The 16,984-nt window shown below is 38.2% G+C and overlaps 2 protein-coding genes across 4 annotated transcripts; both read right to left on the bottom strand.

Annotated features, from left to right (window-relative positions):
* Window positions 1-508: 508 nt before the first annotated feature.
* On the bottom strand, window positions 509-5,256 carry LOC145908471 (uncharacterized). Of its 3 annotated transcripts, none has more exons than XM_082995762.1 (20): window positions 4,931-5,256; window positions 4,807-4,847; window positions 4,642-4,705; window positions 4,409-4,501; window positions 4,193-4,278; window positions 3,737-3,824; window positions 3,442-3,531; window positions 3,043-3,119; window positions 2,838-2,928; window positions 2,685-2,780; window positions 2,561-2,634; window positions 2,375-2,507; window positions 1,777-1,866; window positions 1,586-1,659; window positions 1,427-1,532; window positions 1,297-1,368; window positions 1,096-1,218; window positions 914-1,042; window positions 708-806; window positions 509-577 (listed from the first exon to the last, which is right to left on the bottom strand). In XM_082995762.1, exons 1-18 carry the CDS (start codon window positions 5,009-5,011, stop codon window positions 968-970), a joined length of 1,554 nt encoding a protein of 517 aa, XP_082851888.1. In that variant the 5' UTR covers window positions 5,012-5,256; the 3' UTR covers window positions 509-577; window positions 708-806; window positions 914-967. The 3 variants fall into 3 exon arrangements, with proteins under 3 accessions (XP_082851888.1, XP_082851889.1, XP_082851890.1); XM_082995763.1 differs by having other exon boundaries at window positions 3,043-3,113; XM_082995764.1 differs by lacking the exons at window positions 509-577; window positions 708-806 and having other exon boundaries at window positions 1,284-1,368.
* Window positions 5,257-10,603: 5,347 nt separating this feature from the next.
* LOC145909355 (3-galactosyl-N-acetylglucosaminide 4-alpha-L-fucosyltransferase FUT3-like) lies at window positions 10,604-15,472 on the bottom strand. Its single transcript, XM_082996745.1, has 6 exons — window positions 15,293-15,472; window positions 14,994-15,059; window positions 13,398-13,502; window positions 12,950-13,023; window positions 12,466-12,582; window positions 10,604-12,203 (listed from the first exon to the last, which is right to left on the bottom strand). Exons 1-6 carry the CDS (start codon window positions 15,470-15,472, stop codon window positions 11,471-11,473), a joined length of 1,275 nt encoding a protein of 424 aa, XP_082852871.1. The 3' UTR covers window positions 10,604-11,470.
* Window positions 15,473-16,984: the final 1,512 nt, after the last annotated feature.

The following is a 16,984-nucleotide window of genomic DNA, read 5'->3' as shown; positions in this document are numbered from 1 at the left end:
ATAATCTGGCGATGATCCAACATAGATGGATTTGCCATGGAATTTTATTATGTCGCAATCAAAGGTGATCCAAGTTAGTCGGGACCCTACACAGTTTTAAAACCACTGGCCTACCTTGTTCACACGAGACAATTGACGAAGTGCCTGGTTGGTCAGCGAAGCAGTCGGGCAACGCATTGTCTGATTCATGCAAAGTTTGGACGTTGTCTTCTTTTCTGCTTGTTTCGATTGTTTGCAAATGTATCTAAAAATTTAAAAAAGAAACTCGTTTGAGGCTAGGGATCACAAAACTGTTGATTTGCAAAGCAAAGATCGTCAGGACAAAAGACAGAAAATGAATGATCAAAATATTATATGTTACCAAAAATTAGGTCTCAATGAATACAAAGCGTATTTTCACATTGAAACATTTTTGTTGTTAGCATTTAATGCTATGAAATTTATTGTAGGAACATCCATATTTCACCACTTTAGTTTGCAACACTTTAATTTAATGATTTACCATAATGTTTTCAGAAGGAAAAATAAAGCAGTATTTAAGTTCTTCAGAAACTTGACATTCACCAATGTTTGCCATCTTCTCTGCAAAATAAGCTGTAAAGACTATTTGTTGTCAGTCATTTTTATCGCTGCTTATTATTTAGGAAGTTTTTTTTTTGAAAAATACTCAACTTTAATATCATAGATGTTTTTCTTTGAAAACTTACGTTTTAATTCCAATTCTAATTCTGCTGGAAAAAGATGAAGCTGAAAGGCAACCGTAACCATGCCTTTGGAGGTAAGGTATAACGGTTCGTTGTGTGCAACTAAAGTTTATCAAAATAACCGAATTAAGTTATCGGTTAAGAAATGTCATCAGTAGAGTAGAAACGTTTGCTTATCAACAATTTTATGCAAGTTGTAGATGGCTCACCTTTTAAAGACCTAAGTATTTCCGTAGTTTGCTGCACCATTTTGAGACACGTAGTTAAGTTGTATATTTGTAAGTCATTCCTTGGGGTCTGCTCAAGTTTGTCAGGTTCCATTTTTTTACCCAGACTCTCTGAGACATTTAAAACTAATATAAACGATTAAGAATTTAGCAGCGAGCATTACCTTTTCATCTGGAATAAAGCTTATGAACAGAGGGTCCACTGTATAAAACTTGTCGTCATATTGGAGAACAGCCAAGTCCTTCGAGTCGTCGAATTGCACAAGTTTAAATGATTTGGTGATAACCTACATGAATAAGTTTAACTTCCTGGTCCGGTCTTGCTGAGCAAATATTCATTAAAAACAATCACTTGCGATCATAACCTCAATGTTTGGAATGTCTTTCTCTTCTATCAACATTCCATCGGCTATGTCCAGGTTCACGTTATCTCCAACCTTAAGCGTAAAACACGACATTTAGTCCATAACAAAAAAATATACATGTTTAACTAACTTTTAGCTCTTCTTGTTTCTTCTTTTCTAACTCGAACAGTGTAGCAATTGATGCATTCAATTTAAAATCAAATATTGGTATGATGTCTAACAAATTTATATGAAGTCTGTAAACAGTTAGCATTACAATTACACCGCAACTGTAAATTGCAAAGCTTACTTCATTCCTTTTATTGACACAACTCCAACAGTCAAGGACGCATAGCCGAGAAAAGTAGCCACTTTCTTACAAACCTATAGGCGCAAAAGTGCCAATTTACGAAATTGTTTTGGAAAGTCAAGCTAATATACTAGTCATTGTTAAGCAGTCATTTCGAACTTGATGAAAATGTTGAAAACGACATTTCTTACTCTTTCGAAATTCTTTGGTATTCGCAGTCCAGCTAAGGTTCTCGGAAACGAAGGGTGGTAAGCAAATCTTAAGACAACCAAATCATCTACCTGTGAAAATGTGTTTTGTTTAGTGTTGTATTTCTGTCTGTTGTCGTGGAAAAAAATTGTTTGCTGAAATTGTTAGAACCAATGCAATTGATATAGATGCAGGTATTAAGGCCCACGTAACGACCTTTGCCTATAATAGCTCAAAATCCATTGTCTGATATGGCCAAGTTTGGCACGATAATAGAAAGTTGGTACTAATTATGCATCAAACTTTCAGGAAGATTTGGTATTTTCTTTTCATGTGATGGCCGTTTACGCGAATAGGTTTTGGTTTGTATTATCCATGGCAATTTTAACACAAACCGAATTGGTTAAATTTCACAGCAAAACTTTGTAAATTAACGAGTGTAATTATATACTTTGAAATAGGTTAAAAAGAAAATGTTATTTTCTTGCAATTAGAAATATAGACAGTCAGTTAAATAAATTACGTAACATTAAAAACGCAAAATCAAACAATCTGGATTTAAAGTATACTTTAAAGGTACTGTTTACAACATGAACCTACAGCAAAAGGAAAAGTATCGCTCTTGTATGGGGAGCAAGAGTCCCTTCTGATTCTTTTTTTGTCGTTTTTTTCCTTTCCTAGCTTCTTGTCTTTTTTTTCCTTTCTGTCCAGCATTACGTCTGGTAAAATCCAACTGCGAAAATCTGGTTTTTTTAACAGACTAAAAATAATTTTAACTTGATTTACGTTTTGTCCTTTATGGTAATTCCAATTTCTCCAGCAACACCGTGGTATGTTACCTTCCCTTTGGCACCCAATATCTAAAATATTACAGTGTGTGGAACGAAAATGCATGCGAGAAAAATACTACCTCTGTAAGAGAATAATTCCAATACGGTGCAACCACCAAGTGCTCGAGATTGTGCTTGATGAAAACACTACAGTGTAATGGAAATTTGTTTTGGGCCTAAACAGATTGGACTCATTTGTATGTAACAAATATCTAAACTTAAACACGACTTACTTGGGTGAGTTTAAACCTCACAGGTTTCTGATTTTCCCTTTTTCCTTTCTCGATTTCTTTTGCCTTCAGCACGACTGGATTAATATGTAGACTTCCAATTGTCGAGAAAACAAATATCAACAAGTAGCATTTACTCAATATTTATTATTTAAGTTCGGACGCATGGAACACTATATATCTAATACTGCCCCAAACTTTCACGTACCTGATTTTATCGTCTATGCTAACATGAGCATATCCATTGATATCAAATGACAGAATTTTTTCCAAACATTCCTGAAACTGAAGATATCAGCAATTAATCATAATTGATCTGAATAATTTTATGACGTTGGGTAGAATAGGTCTAATAGAGTACATTTGGATTCCTATCGAAAGAACAACTATAAATAAATACATAAATAATAGTTTTAATTAAGTCTTTTTTTACTTTACATTTGTAGGGTTTTGGAAATTGTTCATTTAATAATGTCGCTAAGCAACATAATTTGTCAATATAATATTAAGTAAAATGGCCTTCGGAATGGATTAGCATATATTTGAGTTATGTACATGTCATAAGTAGTAGCATTCCATTGAGCTTAAAAATAATTTAAATTCTCACATTTATAACTTGCATCCAATTAGTTATTTGAGATTGTTGTAAGGTTTTGACGATGTTTTGTTCAAAAGCTATCTCAACGCCGTCTCCTACCTGTAAAAAGTAAATCCGTGAAGCCTATACTTTTCTACTTAAGCGAAGTAAAATAACATGCTCCAATTTCTGTTGAAGGGGGTTGGAAACTAAAGTTCAAATATATGTTTATATTTGCAGGTCAACATTAGCCTACCTCATCTTTCACTTTAAAATGTTTATTTTCCAAACTGTTAAAAACACTTGTTGCCGTTTTTCGTTTTACCTTCAAAGGGCTTTTTGAATATTTATTTGAACCATCCGATTCGCGTTGGTCCGACACATTGCGTAGTGCCTCTGGATGTACAATCCACCTAAGAAATATACAAGTGTTAATCTGAGTTTTAATATCCCGCAGGTGTTTTGTTTCTATATCATGTTGTGTCATTTCCTATATTGGTTTCGGTTCCTTTTGGTTCCTTTAATATAGTCAAAGCAAACAAAGTTCCAGGTTAAAGCAAACAAAGTTTTGGTTTGTAACATCGACCCACTATTCCATAAAAATCTTGACATTGATTGGACATTTTAAATAAATTCAAACTTCCAACTCTTTTACATAGGTATTTTCCGTTGATTTTGGCTGAGTTAATTTGACGTAGCAAATCACAACTCTCAAGATTGGCTTAGTTTTGCCCTTCCTCCTAGCATGTAGCCTACAATCACAAATACTGTGTGCTTATACCTTTTCCCTGACTTGGGAAAGAAAACAACAGGCTCTAATAATCCATCTGGTAAGACATTGATCACAGTTCCAGTTTCCCCTATATCCTAAAACAAAAAGGACAAAACTAGATGCGGGCGTTTATTTTTCTTTTTTTATGAAATTAACCAAGTATGGCCTTTATTATTAACTAAATAATTAACATACTGTTTGGGATACTATAGCAACTTAAACAACCTTTGTGATGTTTTCATCCCACAGTTGACCTGATTTTAACAGCTTCGGCTTAAGTTGTCTTTTCTTCATTTTAATTACAACTCGATCGCCAACCTGTTGACGAGATAATGATACAAACGCTATTGGTTCTGAAATGATTTTCGTTTGTTGTAAGTTTGAAGAAGCAAATAATTTACATGAATTAATAAAACATTGCCAGTAATATTGATATCTTTACAAGTTGGTTTGTATACCTTTACAGCATCTTTTGGAGATTTATCTTTGGTGAACAAATGCTGATCATTATCTGTAAGTTTTCTGAAAACGAATGCTTTTTCAAGGAAAAGAGAAAAGTTATAGTTACGACAAACGCTTTTTAGTTGTGCTTTGTCTATAACTTATATTTGTGACCAACTTACTTTACATCGCTTGGATCGATTTCCTGAACACTTTGCGATATCTGAAACAAATTGGTTTAATCATTGATCCAAACATTCATATATAAAAAGCATTTGTGCCAACAAATAAACATAAAATATTTACCTCTATCAGCCTTGCTTTGCAGTTAAAAAACAAAGACTGCACATCTGGCGATATATTTTGAGATAATTGAGCTTGCATCATCGATAAAGCAAACGATTCCTAAGATTTTTTCATATGGCTGCTAAAACATGAAGCAAGTTTGGCTTTTCAAAGCATCGATTATACGAAGATTCCTTTAAATCCAAAGGCACAAGTCGAAAATTACTAGTCGCATTTTTGCGATGTCCATTCAACATGGGTGTGTACTTGCGTCGTATAAGATACAAAAAAACAAACGCAAGACAGTCAAAGCAAAAAGTCACTATGAAACGATATGTTGTCGTTAGTTGGCATCGTCGTGTTGCGGCATCGTCGTGTTAATAATGACTTATTAATCCCCAATCTCTGTTGAGCCCGTCGTTAACTCAACAGAGATTGGGAGCTAACGACGGGCCCAATAGAGATTGGTGATGACAAAGCTAGAGGTGCTCGCGAAAGCTAGTGTATATCTTTCGATACAAAAGTCAGTCTTCTTTAAGAGTGCCAAACCAAGAGAATTCATTGTGTAAGCTGCAGACAGATGGCCACTGTTTCGACTTAAAAGTCTCATCAGTGCAGCTGCTGTGACTATCAGACGACTTTGCTGACCAAACATTCTTAAAAGAAACGATCCTAAGTAGTAGATTTCCCGGCTTCGCAACCACTTTTTCCAGCAATAAAGCGTAAAGAACGCTTTTAATAGGCGAATTATTTCCAGTACACTGCACTGAGCCTCGAAACTAAAGTTTTTATTTGCCCTTGGTAAGCAAGAACCGGGCACGACAACGGGACGATGCCTATGTTTACCCAAAAAGTGATATGAGGTTTTCGTTATTCTAGTTTAGGTATAACACAGGTGCACAACACTGGGCACGCGTGGAAAATTTGAAAACGGCACGCCAGCAGATCTTTACAACATCTCAGTAAACTTCCCAAATGTCAACCTTATTTGTATGCTGCCAATGTCAAATCAGGCTTCTTTGCCAAAATACATGACCCCTGAAAGTATTATGTAAAACAAATGTTTTGCACGTGATAGATAGCATACAACCAATATGACACGCATAACCGTTTGAGATATGCTACCTGAGTATAACATAATGTACGTAACACAACATCATGCTGTGAGAAACTCTACACGCTAACACAACTGTTGATATCGTTGGAGTAATATGGGGCACAATAACGTACATACATACTAAAATAACCACTCCAGCTCCCACTTTATGGATATTTCAACTGTTATGTTCTCTACTGTGCGAGTATTCTTAAAACTGACGAATGCCTGAAATTATAAATTAACGAATACCTCAGTCTGTTTGAACACAAATCTAAATATATGCTGACGATTTGTTTCTGTGAATATATATTTGGTAAAATTTTGCCACCCTAAAGAGCCACTGTACATATTTCTCCAATTGCCATCATAATCAAACCAAGTATTAGGACAGTATTTTCTTTCGAATGAAACGCACTGATGCGCTCGACGATTGCTACTTCTGCTTGAACCGTTTGCGGTGTGGTATTAACGCTTCGTTGGGCAATCATTTGCTCAATTCTGGCGCGGCAATGAACTCCGAAACAATTTACCGCAGTTATCACTTATCGAGCACTTTACTTGTTTTATATCCAGCAGCTAGTTTCTCCTGAAAGGTTTTGCACCACATCGTCAAAAGCTCTTTCCATCAACAGCGACGTTTCTAGTTCAACCTGAGCCGATGTCACTATCGGATGCCAAGCAGTTAGACATTGCTACCTTTTTAGAGGGACCGCCAAACAATGGCATTTTGGAGACACCCCTTATTTGGCCATGGTGCCCTCCACGGTGGTTCGTTTGTGTTGTTTTGGTACCTAGTTTTGTACCCAGCGGATCAACGTTGACCGAAAGGTACTACAAAGTGGAAATCTGTGTACAAGCTATCACAGTGTCAGTCAATAGCTGCACTGATGAGACGTTACAGTTCAAAACAGTGTGTACACCTGTATGCAGCTCTCAACAATTAAAGATCAGGCCAAAAATTTTGAGCTGAACTACAACGATTGATTCTCTCTAACCAGAACCGAGAAATAACAAGTCAATAGTTATCTATGAACTTCAGTTCTGACAAAACATTACTATAAATAGTACTAATTCACAGGTGTATCAATATAGTGATAGTAGCATCGGGACGGCGAGGGCGTTTAATTATAGGATATTGTATACTATTAGATCACTGCAGTTCAGAAATACTTTTTGACATCCACTTACATATAGTTGACATGATGCTGAAGCATAAATCGTTACTATTATCAAGACAATTAGGATATGGTTGATGTTGATATACCAGTAAAAACTAACAAAATATTTCCTAATGTTGTCAACCTTACTTAAACATATTAAGTTAACATAAAACACCGAAAGGTAAATATATCCAAACGCACATGACAAACACAAACCAACATGCAACCTGACTATAGCAGTGGCCTGTTATGGGTTAACGATAAACTAAGTTAACATTATTTTAATCTTTTTTTGCATTGTCAAAACATCGCCACAATTCAATACTTTGCGGTCTAAGAACAACATCGAGATGGTATCGTAATAACATCCGGAACTTCGTTTGAGCCAACACCCTTCTGAACAACGCATCAAAGATCTTATGCACGCCATCTGTGGAAAGACAACATGACAGCATTTCGACTTCAAACGTCATAACCAGGAAATACGCAACACGGACTGTATCGCTATGTAACTCCAATAGCATGAATAATATGAGCTGTAAGGGACGGTGGTAAACAACATTCAACAAACACAGCAATTCATCCAGTTTATCACTAAAATAACAAAAAGAAAAACAAGTTGGTAATTCTAATTCTGCCGATACACCTGCTTCCTTTTCGCGCAAACCAGCCATGTTGAAATTTATGATGCGCTTGACTGCACGAGAGAGGCAACTGAACAAACCACATTTAAGATCAGTTACGCGTCATGCCTTGCGCGTCATCCTGTGTCATGTGACCATTACGTCACCGATTGGCAAGCATTGAACAGTAAGCAATATAGCCAGTACTGTTTTCATACTAAGTTGCAGACATGGCCACTGTTTCGACATAACAAGGCTCATCAGTGCAGCTTTGGTAATTTATAACGATCTTGTCTGTAAACAGCCAAGCAAGACAGCTGCTGTCAACCATTGGGTACAAAATAGGTGCAATCCTCCGAAGACAAACCAACATGAATTACCAAAAAAATTGTGTTAGCAAAAGGACCTAAAACAACTTTAAAAACAATTTCAAGCACTTCTTGTCTTTTAATTTTTATCATTGATGCAATGCGACAAAGTTAACAAACTAAAGACCGCTTGCATTTGTTTAAAAGCGAAGTGGGCTGAAAGCGAAACGAATTTAACACTCCTCCTTCGAACGAATTTAGCGCGTGAGCAATTGAGTGCGCCAGCGCTCCACGCATAAAACGGAAGGAGCGATTGAGCGAAACGAATTTGAACTCGCTGTTTTTTTTCTGCCTACACCTGGACTTCGATTCGAATTCTTTCTCGTTAGTCGTTTGTGAACCTATATTGCGCGTGTCAACAAACGGATGCCGGTAAAACGCCACGTACCCTAGACCCGAGAGAGAGACAAGGAAAAAGGGCACTAAATAAATAATGTGAGTAAGAGTTGCACGTACAAACTTACGTCTGCAGAATATCTTAGATACTCCATAACGGGCTTAGCAAATCAAAATCTGAAATCAATTACCCGGGCGTGGGCGCTGTTGAACTGTTCTAGTGATGAGCTAATGGTCGGTGAGCATTTGGGGGCGGGCGAACAGCAGAATTGGCCATGTGCCTGACCCATACACCAAGAACCTGATCGGGATTCGTGGCCAGGATATCCTGGGTTCAAACTCCGGTGTAATAATTCTAAAAATTTACATTACGAAACAGTGACAAACATAAAGAGGCATTGAAGTTTTACCTGTGTCGCGCCAAAGCAGTTTTGCTGATTAGGTCTAGATTTCATAAAGTTAAAACACTTTCATTGAAACATAAGGAGGGTAACAATCACTTACACGACAAAGTAGAAACAAATGGCTACGATAGCTACGATTGGCATCGCGTTGGGTGCAAGATGGATTGTTGCTTGACTAACGGTAAACAGAACGAGGGAAAGTATCGCCAGGAATGTTGAAAGTTTGTTTATTTTTAAGCTTCCAAAACGGTTCACCAGTTTCGGCTGTGAAATGATAGAAAGTCAATTTACATTTTGCTTGTGTAACTTAGTGTTCGGTGCAGTGACATGAACATGACGAACACTTTTCGTTTTTTTTCTTCATTAATATCGCAACCAATGTCATTTTTCTTTTTACACAAGTTATTTTGGATACCTGACGAAACAGGACAGATCCGTTGTTACCGCCTAGTAAACAGGCTGATTGTAGTTGTCTGAATGACAGTTTTCGCTTAAATCAGAAATATTGGTACGCGACAGCATTCCAGGTGGTATGCGAGCACCTTTCCGTAATTTGCGAATCTAGTTCGAATTTTAAAAATCGTAAGTGATCTCAGAATGTTTGTTACTTCATCCCCTAGGTTACTTTATAACACTCAACTACGTGGTATACGCCTCGAAATTGTTTTACCTCCAAGTGGTATGCAACCACAAAAAGGTTGGGAATCACTGGCTTAAGATCCCATGCCATAAAACATCGACGGAGTTTAACTTGGCGGACAAGTTTTACAGAAACCTTTCAAAAAAAGATAAATAAAAGTGTCGGTAGATGTTATATAACATCAACATCTAGGCGATTACGACATGACAAGCGTCAAACAAATTGAGAGTTTGGGGGTCTTATGGAGTTTGGCTGCGATGCTACCATAAGCTTCAGTTGGCCAGAGGGCGGTAACCCATGGATACGAAGACGCAAGCCGCTCATTAACCCTCTGGTCTGATTCTATGAGACAGGTAACTCATAAAGAAGAATTGAACAAAACACATTTACCTGTGTAGGTTTTGCAAGTTTGCCACGTGTTGCATGTTTGCTATACAACGCAATTGGTGTTGGCACTTAACACGGCAAACAGAGGACAAACTGCAGATTAGTCTATCAAACGTCACGGCAGATTATTTGCCATAAAAGAAGCTGTAGAAATGGCATGGCCTATAAAATCCGCACCTCAGGTATACGACTTGGGATTACAGTTTTCGAAAGCAGAAAAGCGAAGTAACTGCGAGCTTTTCCCTTTATGACAAATGTGTTCAACGGCAACGAAAATGCCGTGTTTGGATATTTTGTCACAAATTTCGATTAGTTTGACTCGTAAAGCAAACCAATTTCAAAGATGCAATAATGAGAGGAGCAAGCTTTCGAAAGCTGTTTAATTCGTTCAAAAGCACATTTGTTCGAACTCCAATGTTATTAATTTTGATGAGTTCGGTTAGCGCTTTCGGTTTCAAGGTAATTTCAATTAGAGACTATTGAATTGGACCCCGCATTTTCTACGGATGGCCCTGATACTGTGGGCTGCGAAAAACGTGGTTGAAAGACGCATGCGTTTTGAGACAGTTGAGAACTGTCTTAGATGCCATAAATGCGACGAATCCAACCCAAATAAGCAGATTGTACATAACGCCAAACACTTTTATTCAATAAAATTAACAATCAAACAGCGGTTGGATCTGACTTCAAGCAGTGATATTTGAGAAAGGTAAGGGACGAAGTTGGTAACAATATAAAAAAAAGAGATGAAAATTGGCCGATTTGAAACACTTAGTACTTTTTTTTGCCACACCGGGGATCTAACCCAAGTCATCCTGGGCACGAATACCGATCAGGTTTTCTTTTATATATATGGGTCGGCCCGCTTTTGTCTTGAACGCGAGCGCTTTGTCGCTATCTAGTGTACGCCTTTTTGGGGAAAGCGCTGTCACAAAAATGTATCAGATTATTTTTTTGCAAATTTCGCAAATGGCAAAGTTCAAAAAGGAAATTCCACACACGCTAAATTAAATTCTTGGCCGAAAGACGTTTCAGATCACTCTCACCACAACTTTTAACAATATTACATCACATTTAAACGTAAACGCATGTTTTCCTTGAGACAATGTTTGTCTGTGGTCAAGCCAACGGTTTTTCAGAGCAGTCCTTGCGTAGAAAAGAATAAGGAAGAAAGTTTGTGGCTATCACGTTACAGTGTACAATACAATAGAAGTCGTAACATTACGCTGCGCGACTAAACGACCAAAATACCATGTCTCAAAGGAAGAAACGTTACATATACCGCATGATTCAAAAAGACGTTTTATAGCAAATACATTCCCTGTGCCTACACTGACGGCGTACATCCGCAATATACTATATTTATGGTTTGCCATATTGCCACATCTGTAGTTTCTTATAGTTGAAAACAGTTGCTGATGTTGAATATGAATCCAACGTGTAATAAATTCGAGCCTTAAGTTTTGGGGATTGTGGTATTGGTCCCTATGGGGTTTGTGGTAAACTGTCGAACCACCTAAAACTTTTATAACATCGTAAATTTTCTAATGTGCCAAGCATTCGGCATATTCGTTGCCGTAATACATGTCTCTTATAGACGGAACAACTCGCGGCTTCTTCGCTTCACCGTACAAAGGAATGTCTGAATAACGCTTCTCATAATCTGGATTGTAAAGATTGTCCACGTTAATACCGTGAAGTACTCTACATAGTTGACACCAACGAGTTCTCCTTCGATAATTTGGCATCTTTTCTTGAGGCATCGTCATCCATCGCAAATACTCTTTATACGCAGTCACATTCTTGTCCAAGTACTGTAAATACTGTATCAAGTCTGTTGGTGTATAGTCTTGAGCGTAGATGAACGAATTAGGCGGTGCTACTTTTTCGTAGTCGGCCTTGGTCGGTCCAATTACAACAGGGACTGTGCCATTACCCAAGGCGTTGTCCCAAAACTTTTCCGTGATATATTCTTTGCACAACCAACTGTTCTCGAAAGCCAAATAAAACTTGTAATTATGGTTTTGGAAGTTTTGTAACTTTCGCTGAAAACACGCTCCGCCAGTGTCGACCTTGAGACCTTTTTCAATGAGCGTCTTTACAAGATTGAGGCGAGTAACAGCACCCCTTGTCGAGTGGCAGTTTGTCGCAACGAACAGAGCAAGGCCTGTTTTGTTGTTGATTAACTCGTCCAACTGTGTTTCAGTTATCGGTAGATTGTGAGATTTGTAGAGCTCCCCTGCCGAACCGTCAGGATAGTAAATGTCAGAATGGGATCTACGCAATATTGATGAGAACATAAAACATAAGCAAATGTTGATGTCTTATATCAGAAATGGTTATACACAGAAAGCATAGCCTGGAACTAATAATGACTAAAATTTCACGTATTCTGTATGATGCATCAAAACAAGGCTATCAATATGTTGATGCCACCAAGTCAAACAATATTTGAATCAATGAATTGGTCGGAGGGATAAGAACAGTCTTAAGAGCCTCATGCTTTCTATTGGAATGTGTTAGTTGGAACAGTACTTACCTGTAGGACATGGTTAGGTTGAAGACGTTGTTAACGTCCGTGAATCGTTTTCCCCTCATGTAGTAGGAAGATATCGGACCTTCCCTTGCCCACCATACCCAATATTGACTCAGGTTTCTAGATAAACTACGTATTAATCCTGAGGTTAAGTTAATAGACATGGTTTCAATTTATATTTTCAACGACGAGGGGTAAATGTTTTTTTAATGAGAAAGTGCATCTCAGTTTTTCCTAAAACGCATAGTTTTGATAGTGCTGTGCTTCTGCACTATAACTAGCTTCGGAATTTGTTTTTCACTGTGTGCCTCGTTTTTACTGTTTGTTACAACGTTGTACAAGACCCTAGGAATCAGGTATTCAACGTGCACAATGTAAACATGTCAAAAGTGCAATGAACCATTGTGATGACGAAGAATTAATAATGGTGCTGTTTCCCGCTTCCGTGTACAGCACAGACAACGCTTAAGATATTTGTATATCATACCTTGTGCTCGGCATAGTTTTGGGGTCAACCTCCTGAAAATGATACACCACTGCCTTTGTTCTTGAATTGTTGATCTACAAAAAATACACGTCCCGTCCATTATTTTTTCATAAAACTAATCATCTTTGTGGTATTATTTGTGGGCACAGCTACGTGGTAAAATGATATAGTTATATGGACCGCGTATCGAAAATAAGCAAGACGTTAAGACTGGTCAGCCCACTAAGAAGTACACGACGATTTTGGAGTTTTTGGCTAATTTCGCATCAACAATACAACCATGATGATGCATGTACTGGGTCATGCGATTATTTCTCATAAACGTGTTTATTATCGACTTGCGCATTTGCGCATTCAATCACTATTTCAATGCATTGCGCCTTCAAACGTAGCGTGCTTAAGTTTTGGTCTCGACTGATTGTAACTCTGGGTAGCTTACAAAAGTTACCATGTTTTTGTCCATTGTGAGTTCGCAGTTTCCACAGCCGTCGCCGTCAGTAGATTTCCAAATCTCCGGCATGTCAAATGGCGGATACCACACCACAATATTGATCTGCAATCAAACACACGTTAATTATCATGGTTCAATTTTCTAACGTATGTTCGATATATTGCCAATAGCTGGTAATTTGCAAAGCTGCAGACAGGGTGTGTACACGCACTGTTTCGACCTGTAAGGTCCCATTAGTGCAGCTGTTGAGTGGCACTGTGCTAGCTTTCACACTAGCAGGCACACCAGTCTCCACTTTGTGGTACCTTGCGGTCAACGTCGATCTGCAGGGTACCCTATGCTGTTAATTTGTTTCATACTAAACCCCTGGTAGCAAGCACGCGTTCGCTGGCCTCGAATGTGGGGATTAGTTTTCCAGAGGATTTTTAATGCAATGGGCTATAAGTACAATGTGTATTATGTAAAACAACGCCAGGGTCACAAAAGCGCTAATCAATCTTCGTAACGTATAACAACCTATGGGAGAGGGTCATTAAATTGAAACCAGTGTTTCTCAAACTTTTTTCTGCACCGACCCCAAAACACCTTGGTCATTTAACAACGCCCAACAGAACAGACAAAAACATAACGAATTTATTTGTTGCTTGTCAATTAATGCGATGGTTGAGGTTGGTGGAATGACACCAATTTCGTCTGATTTCTAATATTTCAATACCAAACTCTAGTTAAAAACAAGTAAACCATACCATCAAAAATACTCGAATAGCGATGTTTTTACATTGTGACATACATAAAATTGGTTGTGACGTCAGAATCAATAACTTCTAGTTCAGCATGCGAGAAAGGCCTTTTATGAAGTAGCATAAATTATACAAAGGTTCAACTGAATCATTTAGGCCAGTGATTCCCAACCTTTTTGTGGTTGCGTACCACTTGGAGGTAAAACAATTTCGTCGTGTACCACCTAATTGAGTGTTACAAAGTACCCTAGAGGATAAACTATCCAAAATTTTGAAATCAGTTACGATTTTTTAAATTCGAACTATACCCGCAAATTACGGAAAGGTGCTCACGTACCGCTTGGAATGCGGTTGCGTACTACTAGTGGTACACGTACCACCGGTTGGGAAACACTTTCGCTAAAAGAGAAAATTTGCCCTGTCTCCAAGCGCCACCAATCGGTCATTTATTTCCTAGCGCCCCCCAATCGCCCATTTGGTCTCCAGCGCCCCCCGTACGATTGCAAACGCCCCCAGGGGGCGCTGGCGCCCACTTTGGAAACCAGTGATTTAAACGATCACTAAGCAACAGTTATACGTGACACGTTTGATTGACAATATGTCTATTGCCAAGTACAACGCAAGTGTAGAAAATGAAGATTTAAATGCAATATTTCTGAGTCGTTTAGTGCTTGTATGGTTTACAAAACAATCAGCAGTACATCATGTCAAAAATACTTTGGCAGACGAAAGCTGCTGTTGCTTCATCTGTTTAATCTTTTGATCTGCGACGCATTTTCCAACATAATAATCCAATGTAATTTCAGTTCTTCGAACTTATTAAACTACCAGATTACTTAATACTTCCACTTACTTTTTGTGTAGAGTTGTTCAGTGCTGATTGAAGTGGTTCATGGGCTCCAAGCGCATTGTGGCCGTTCTAGTGAACAGAACAGACTGTTAGAATATTCAAATGTACCTTTTAATATACAATCTTTTTACATGGCCCAAAGTCTATAGCAAAATAAACCGCAATTTGCTGCACCGTGCTACCCAAAACGAACAAGCTGTATCATTATTACGCGGTAATTTATAAATGACTTCGAACTTGATCCAACTTAAATTTGATTGTCACAACTACACCAAGTAAACAACTAGAAAAGGCAGTCTCACATTTTGCGAAGCTTTCCTTGATACTGTCTCATCTTCTTCGGCGTTGACAATGTTACTTAGCACGGCCAGTCGCTGAAAATGCAATTTGCCGCGAATTGTGTAGGTAAATTCGACTAGGAGGACCACAGCAAGGAAACAAAACACGGAGAGAAAGAGCAGCACAATGTACTTAATCTTCATCTGTTGTCTTCTTAGGCAAGGGACGCACTTAAATATTTGGAAAATTACTACTGACAGTTGTAGTTTTAATTCCGCTGAGTCTTCAAACCAAAGCACATTAAAGCATTTAGAAAAACAGAGCGTACGCAGTACTTCACTTATCGTGACCCCAACACTAAATATCGAAACAACTTCCTTACATTCATTGAGTAAACACAGTGTATATGTCCTTACTTCCAAACCTCTATGCTCTGTCTGGGGACAGTTTCCCTGGAAAATGCTTACTTACAACCGTGCATGACGTACTTTCGACTTGAGCTAAGGGCTGCAGTACAGTGTATATGCAATGGCAAGATCTTCGTCTTGTACAGGCGATCATTTCCGCATTCCGTGCGAAAATATCAGAATGCCAGTCATTGGGCTGTGTTCTATGGATTTCTTATGACAATAAATAAACGTGGATATATAGTTACGCGCCTATTGGAATACATAATACAGAAACATAACAAAACAGAACCCGGCTCCTAACGCTAGTTTCTGCAGGGCTGAAATCCCTGTGTATGCCTGTATGTAGCTACAACCCTATTTATCAGTCAAACAAATGTATGAAACTTGATGACAAACGGTTCTGGGATTTCACATCCAGGCGCCGAGAAATCGACCCAATGTCCACTGGTGGGTTTCAAACGACCACTGGTAGTGTTGCTTTCCGCGCTGCATATTTTTGAATCAGTCCTGCTGAGCTATTGCTGGAAACCAACCTCATGCCGCAATGCTATTGTTGGATCTGTATTACACTTTAACTGTTTCTCGGATTGAATGAAGTTTATCGAATGATGTATAGTTAAAGTATTATGTCTGAAGATTTGTAGCAGTGACTGGGCTAGCAGCTCCGCACAAAAAGGCCAGAAAAATTGCTTTTTGAAACGCCCTTTTGAAAGACAGCGGCGATAACGCATATACTGATAAGCAGAGAAGCTAGTACGACAACAAAGAGTGTGGTCATAGTCTTCAATAACAAAGTGATAAAAACTAGCGCTCTGTTGTAAGCGTAAAATCCGGTACTACAACTAACAGTGTACTCATAGTCCCCAGCTCATAAAAGCACATGAAATTACAAGTATTCTACAAACCCTCTTGGTGGAAAAAAAAGGCCTAACGGCTAACTGCTTGAATGTATTTACAATTGCTCCTCCTTTTTTAGCCCAAGAGGAGATCGGGGCGCTCATTCGCTTTCGTGCTCAATCCTTTTTATGGAGGTGTATTGAATCCGCTTTCAACGATCACTTTGCATTAAATGTAACGCAATCCAACACACTTAATCTTTTTAGATTTATTCTTGTTTTTTCTCCGATGCAACGAAAACGGCATGCAGTTCAAGTAAAGGTCGCATATTATTAATGTTTGCCGATTTTTCCACGTTTTTGGTCAACCACAACAACTAAACTACATATGTAAACACATACGAATTATGGATTGCATTAAGATGTTTTAATTCGTCTCACTTCCGACCTGTTCAAATCGCTTCCAGAC

This window comes from Ascidia mentula, chromosome 7, assembly GCF_947561715.1.
Source record: "Ascidia mentula chromosome 7, kaAscMent1.1, whole genome shotgun sequence".
In the NCBI taxonomy this organism is placed as follows: Eukaryota; Metazoa; Chordata; class Ascidiacea; order Phlebobranchia; family Ascidiidae; genus Ascidia; species Ascidia mentula.
The sequence above is the reverse complement of the archived record's forward strand: the minus strand, read 5'-3'. Positions and strand labels throughout refer to the sequence as shown.

Bases quoted from the DNA above. Each gene is read 5' to 3' on its own strand.
- LOC145909355 (XM_082996745.1), bottom strand. From the start codon at position 15,472: ATGAAGATTAAGTACATTGTGCTGCTCTTTCTCTCCGTGTTTTGTTTC. The intron at 15,060-15,292 runs GTGAGACTGCCT...TCTGTTCACTAG, and splicing joins CAAGGAAAGCTTCGCAAAAT to AACGGCCACAATGCGCTTGG. The intron at 13,024-13,397 runs GTAACTTTTGTA...TATTTTTTGTAG, and splicing joins TCACAATGGACAAAAACATG to ATCAACAATTCAAGAACAAA.
- LOC145908471 (XM_082995762.1), bottom strand. From the start codon at position 5,011: ATGATGCAAGCTCAATTATCTCAAAATATATCGCCAGATGTGCAGTCT. The intron at 2,929-3,042 runs GTACGTGAAAGT...GACAATTGGAAG, and splicing joins AGCATAGACGATAAAATCAG to TCTACATATTAATCCAGTCG. The intron at 1,219-1,296 runs GTTATGATCGCA...TTATTCATGTAG, and splicing joins AAGACATTCCAAACATTGAG to GTTATCACCAAATCATTTAA.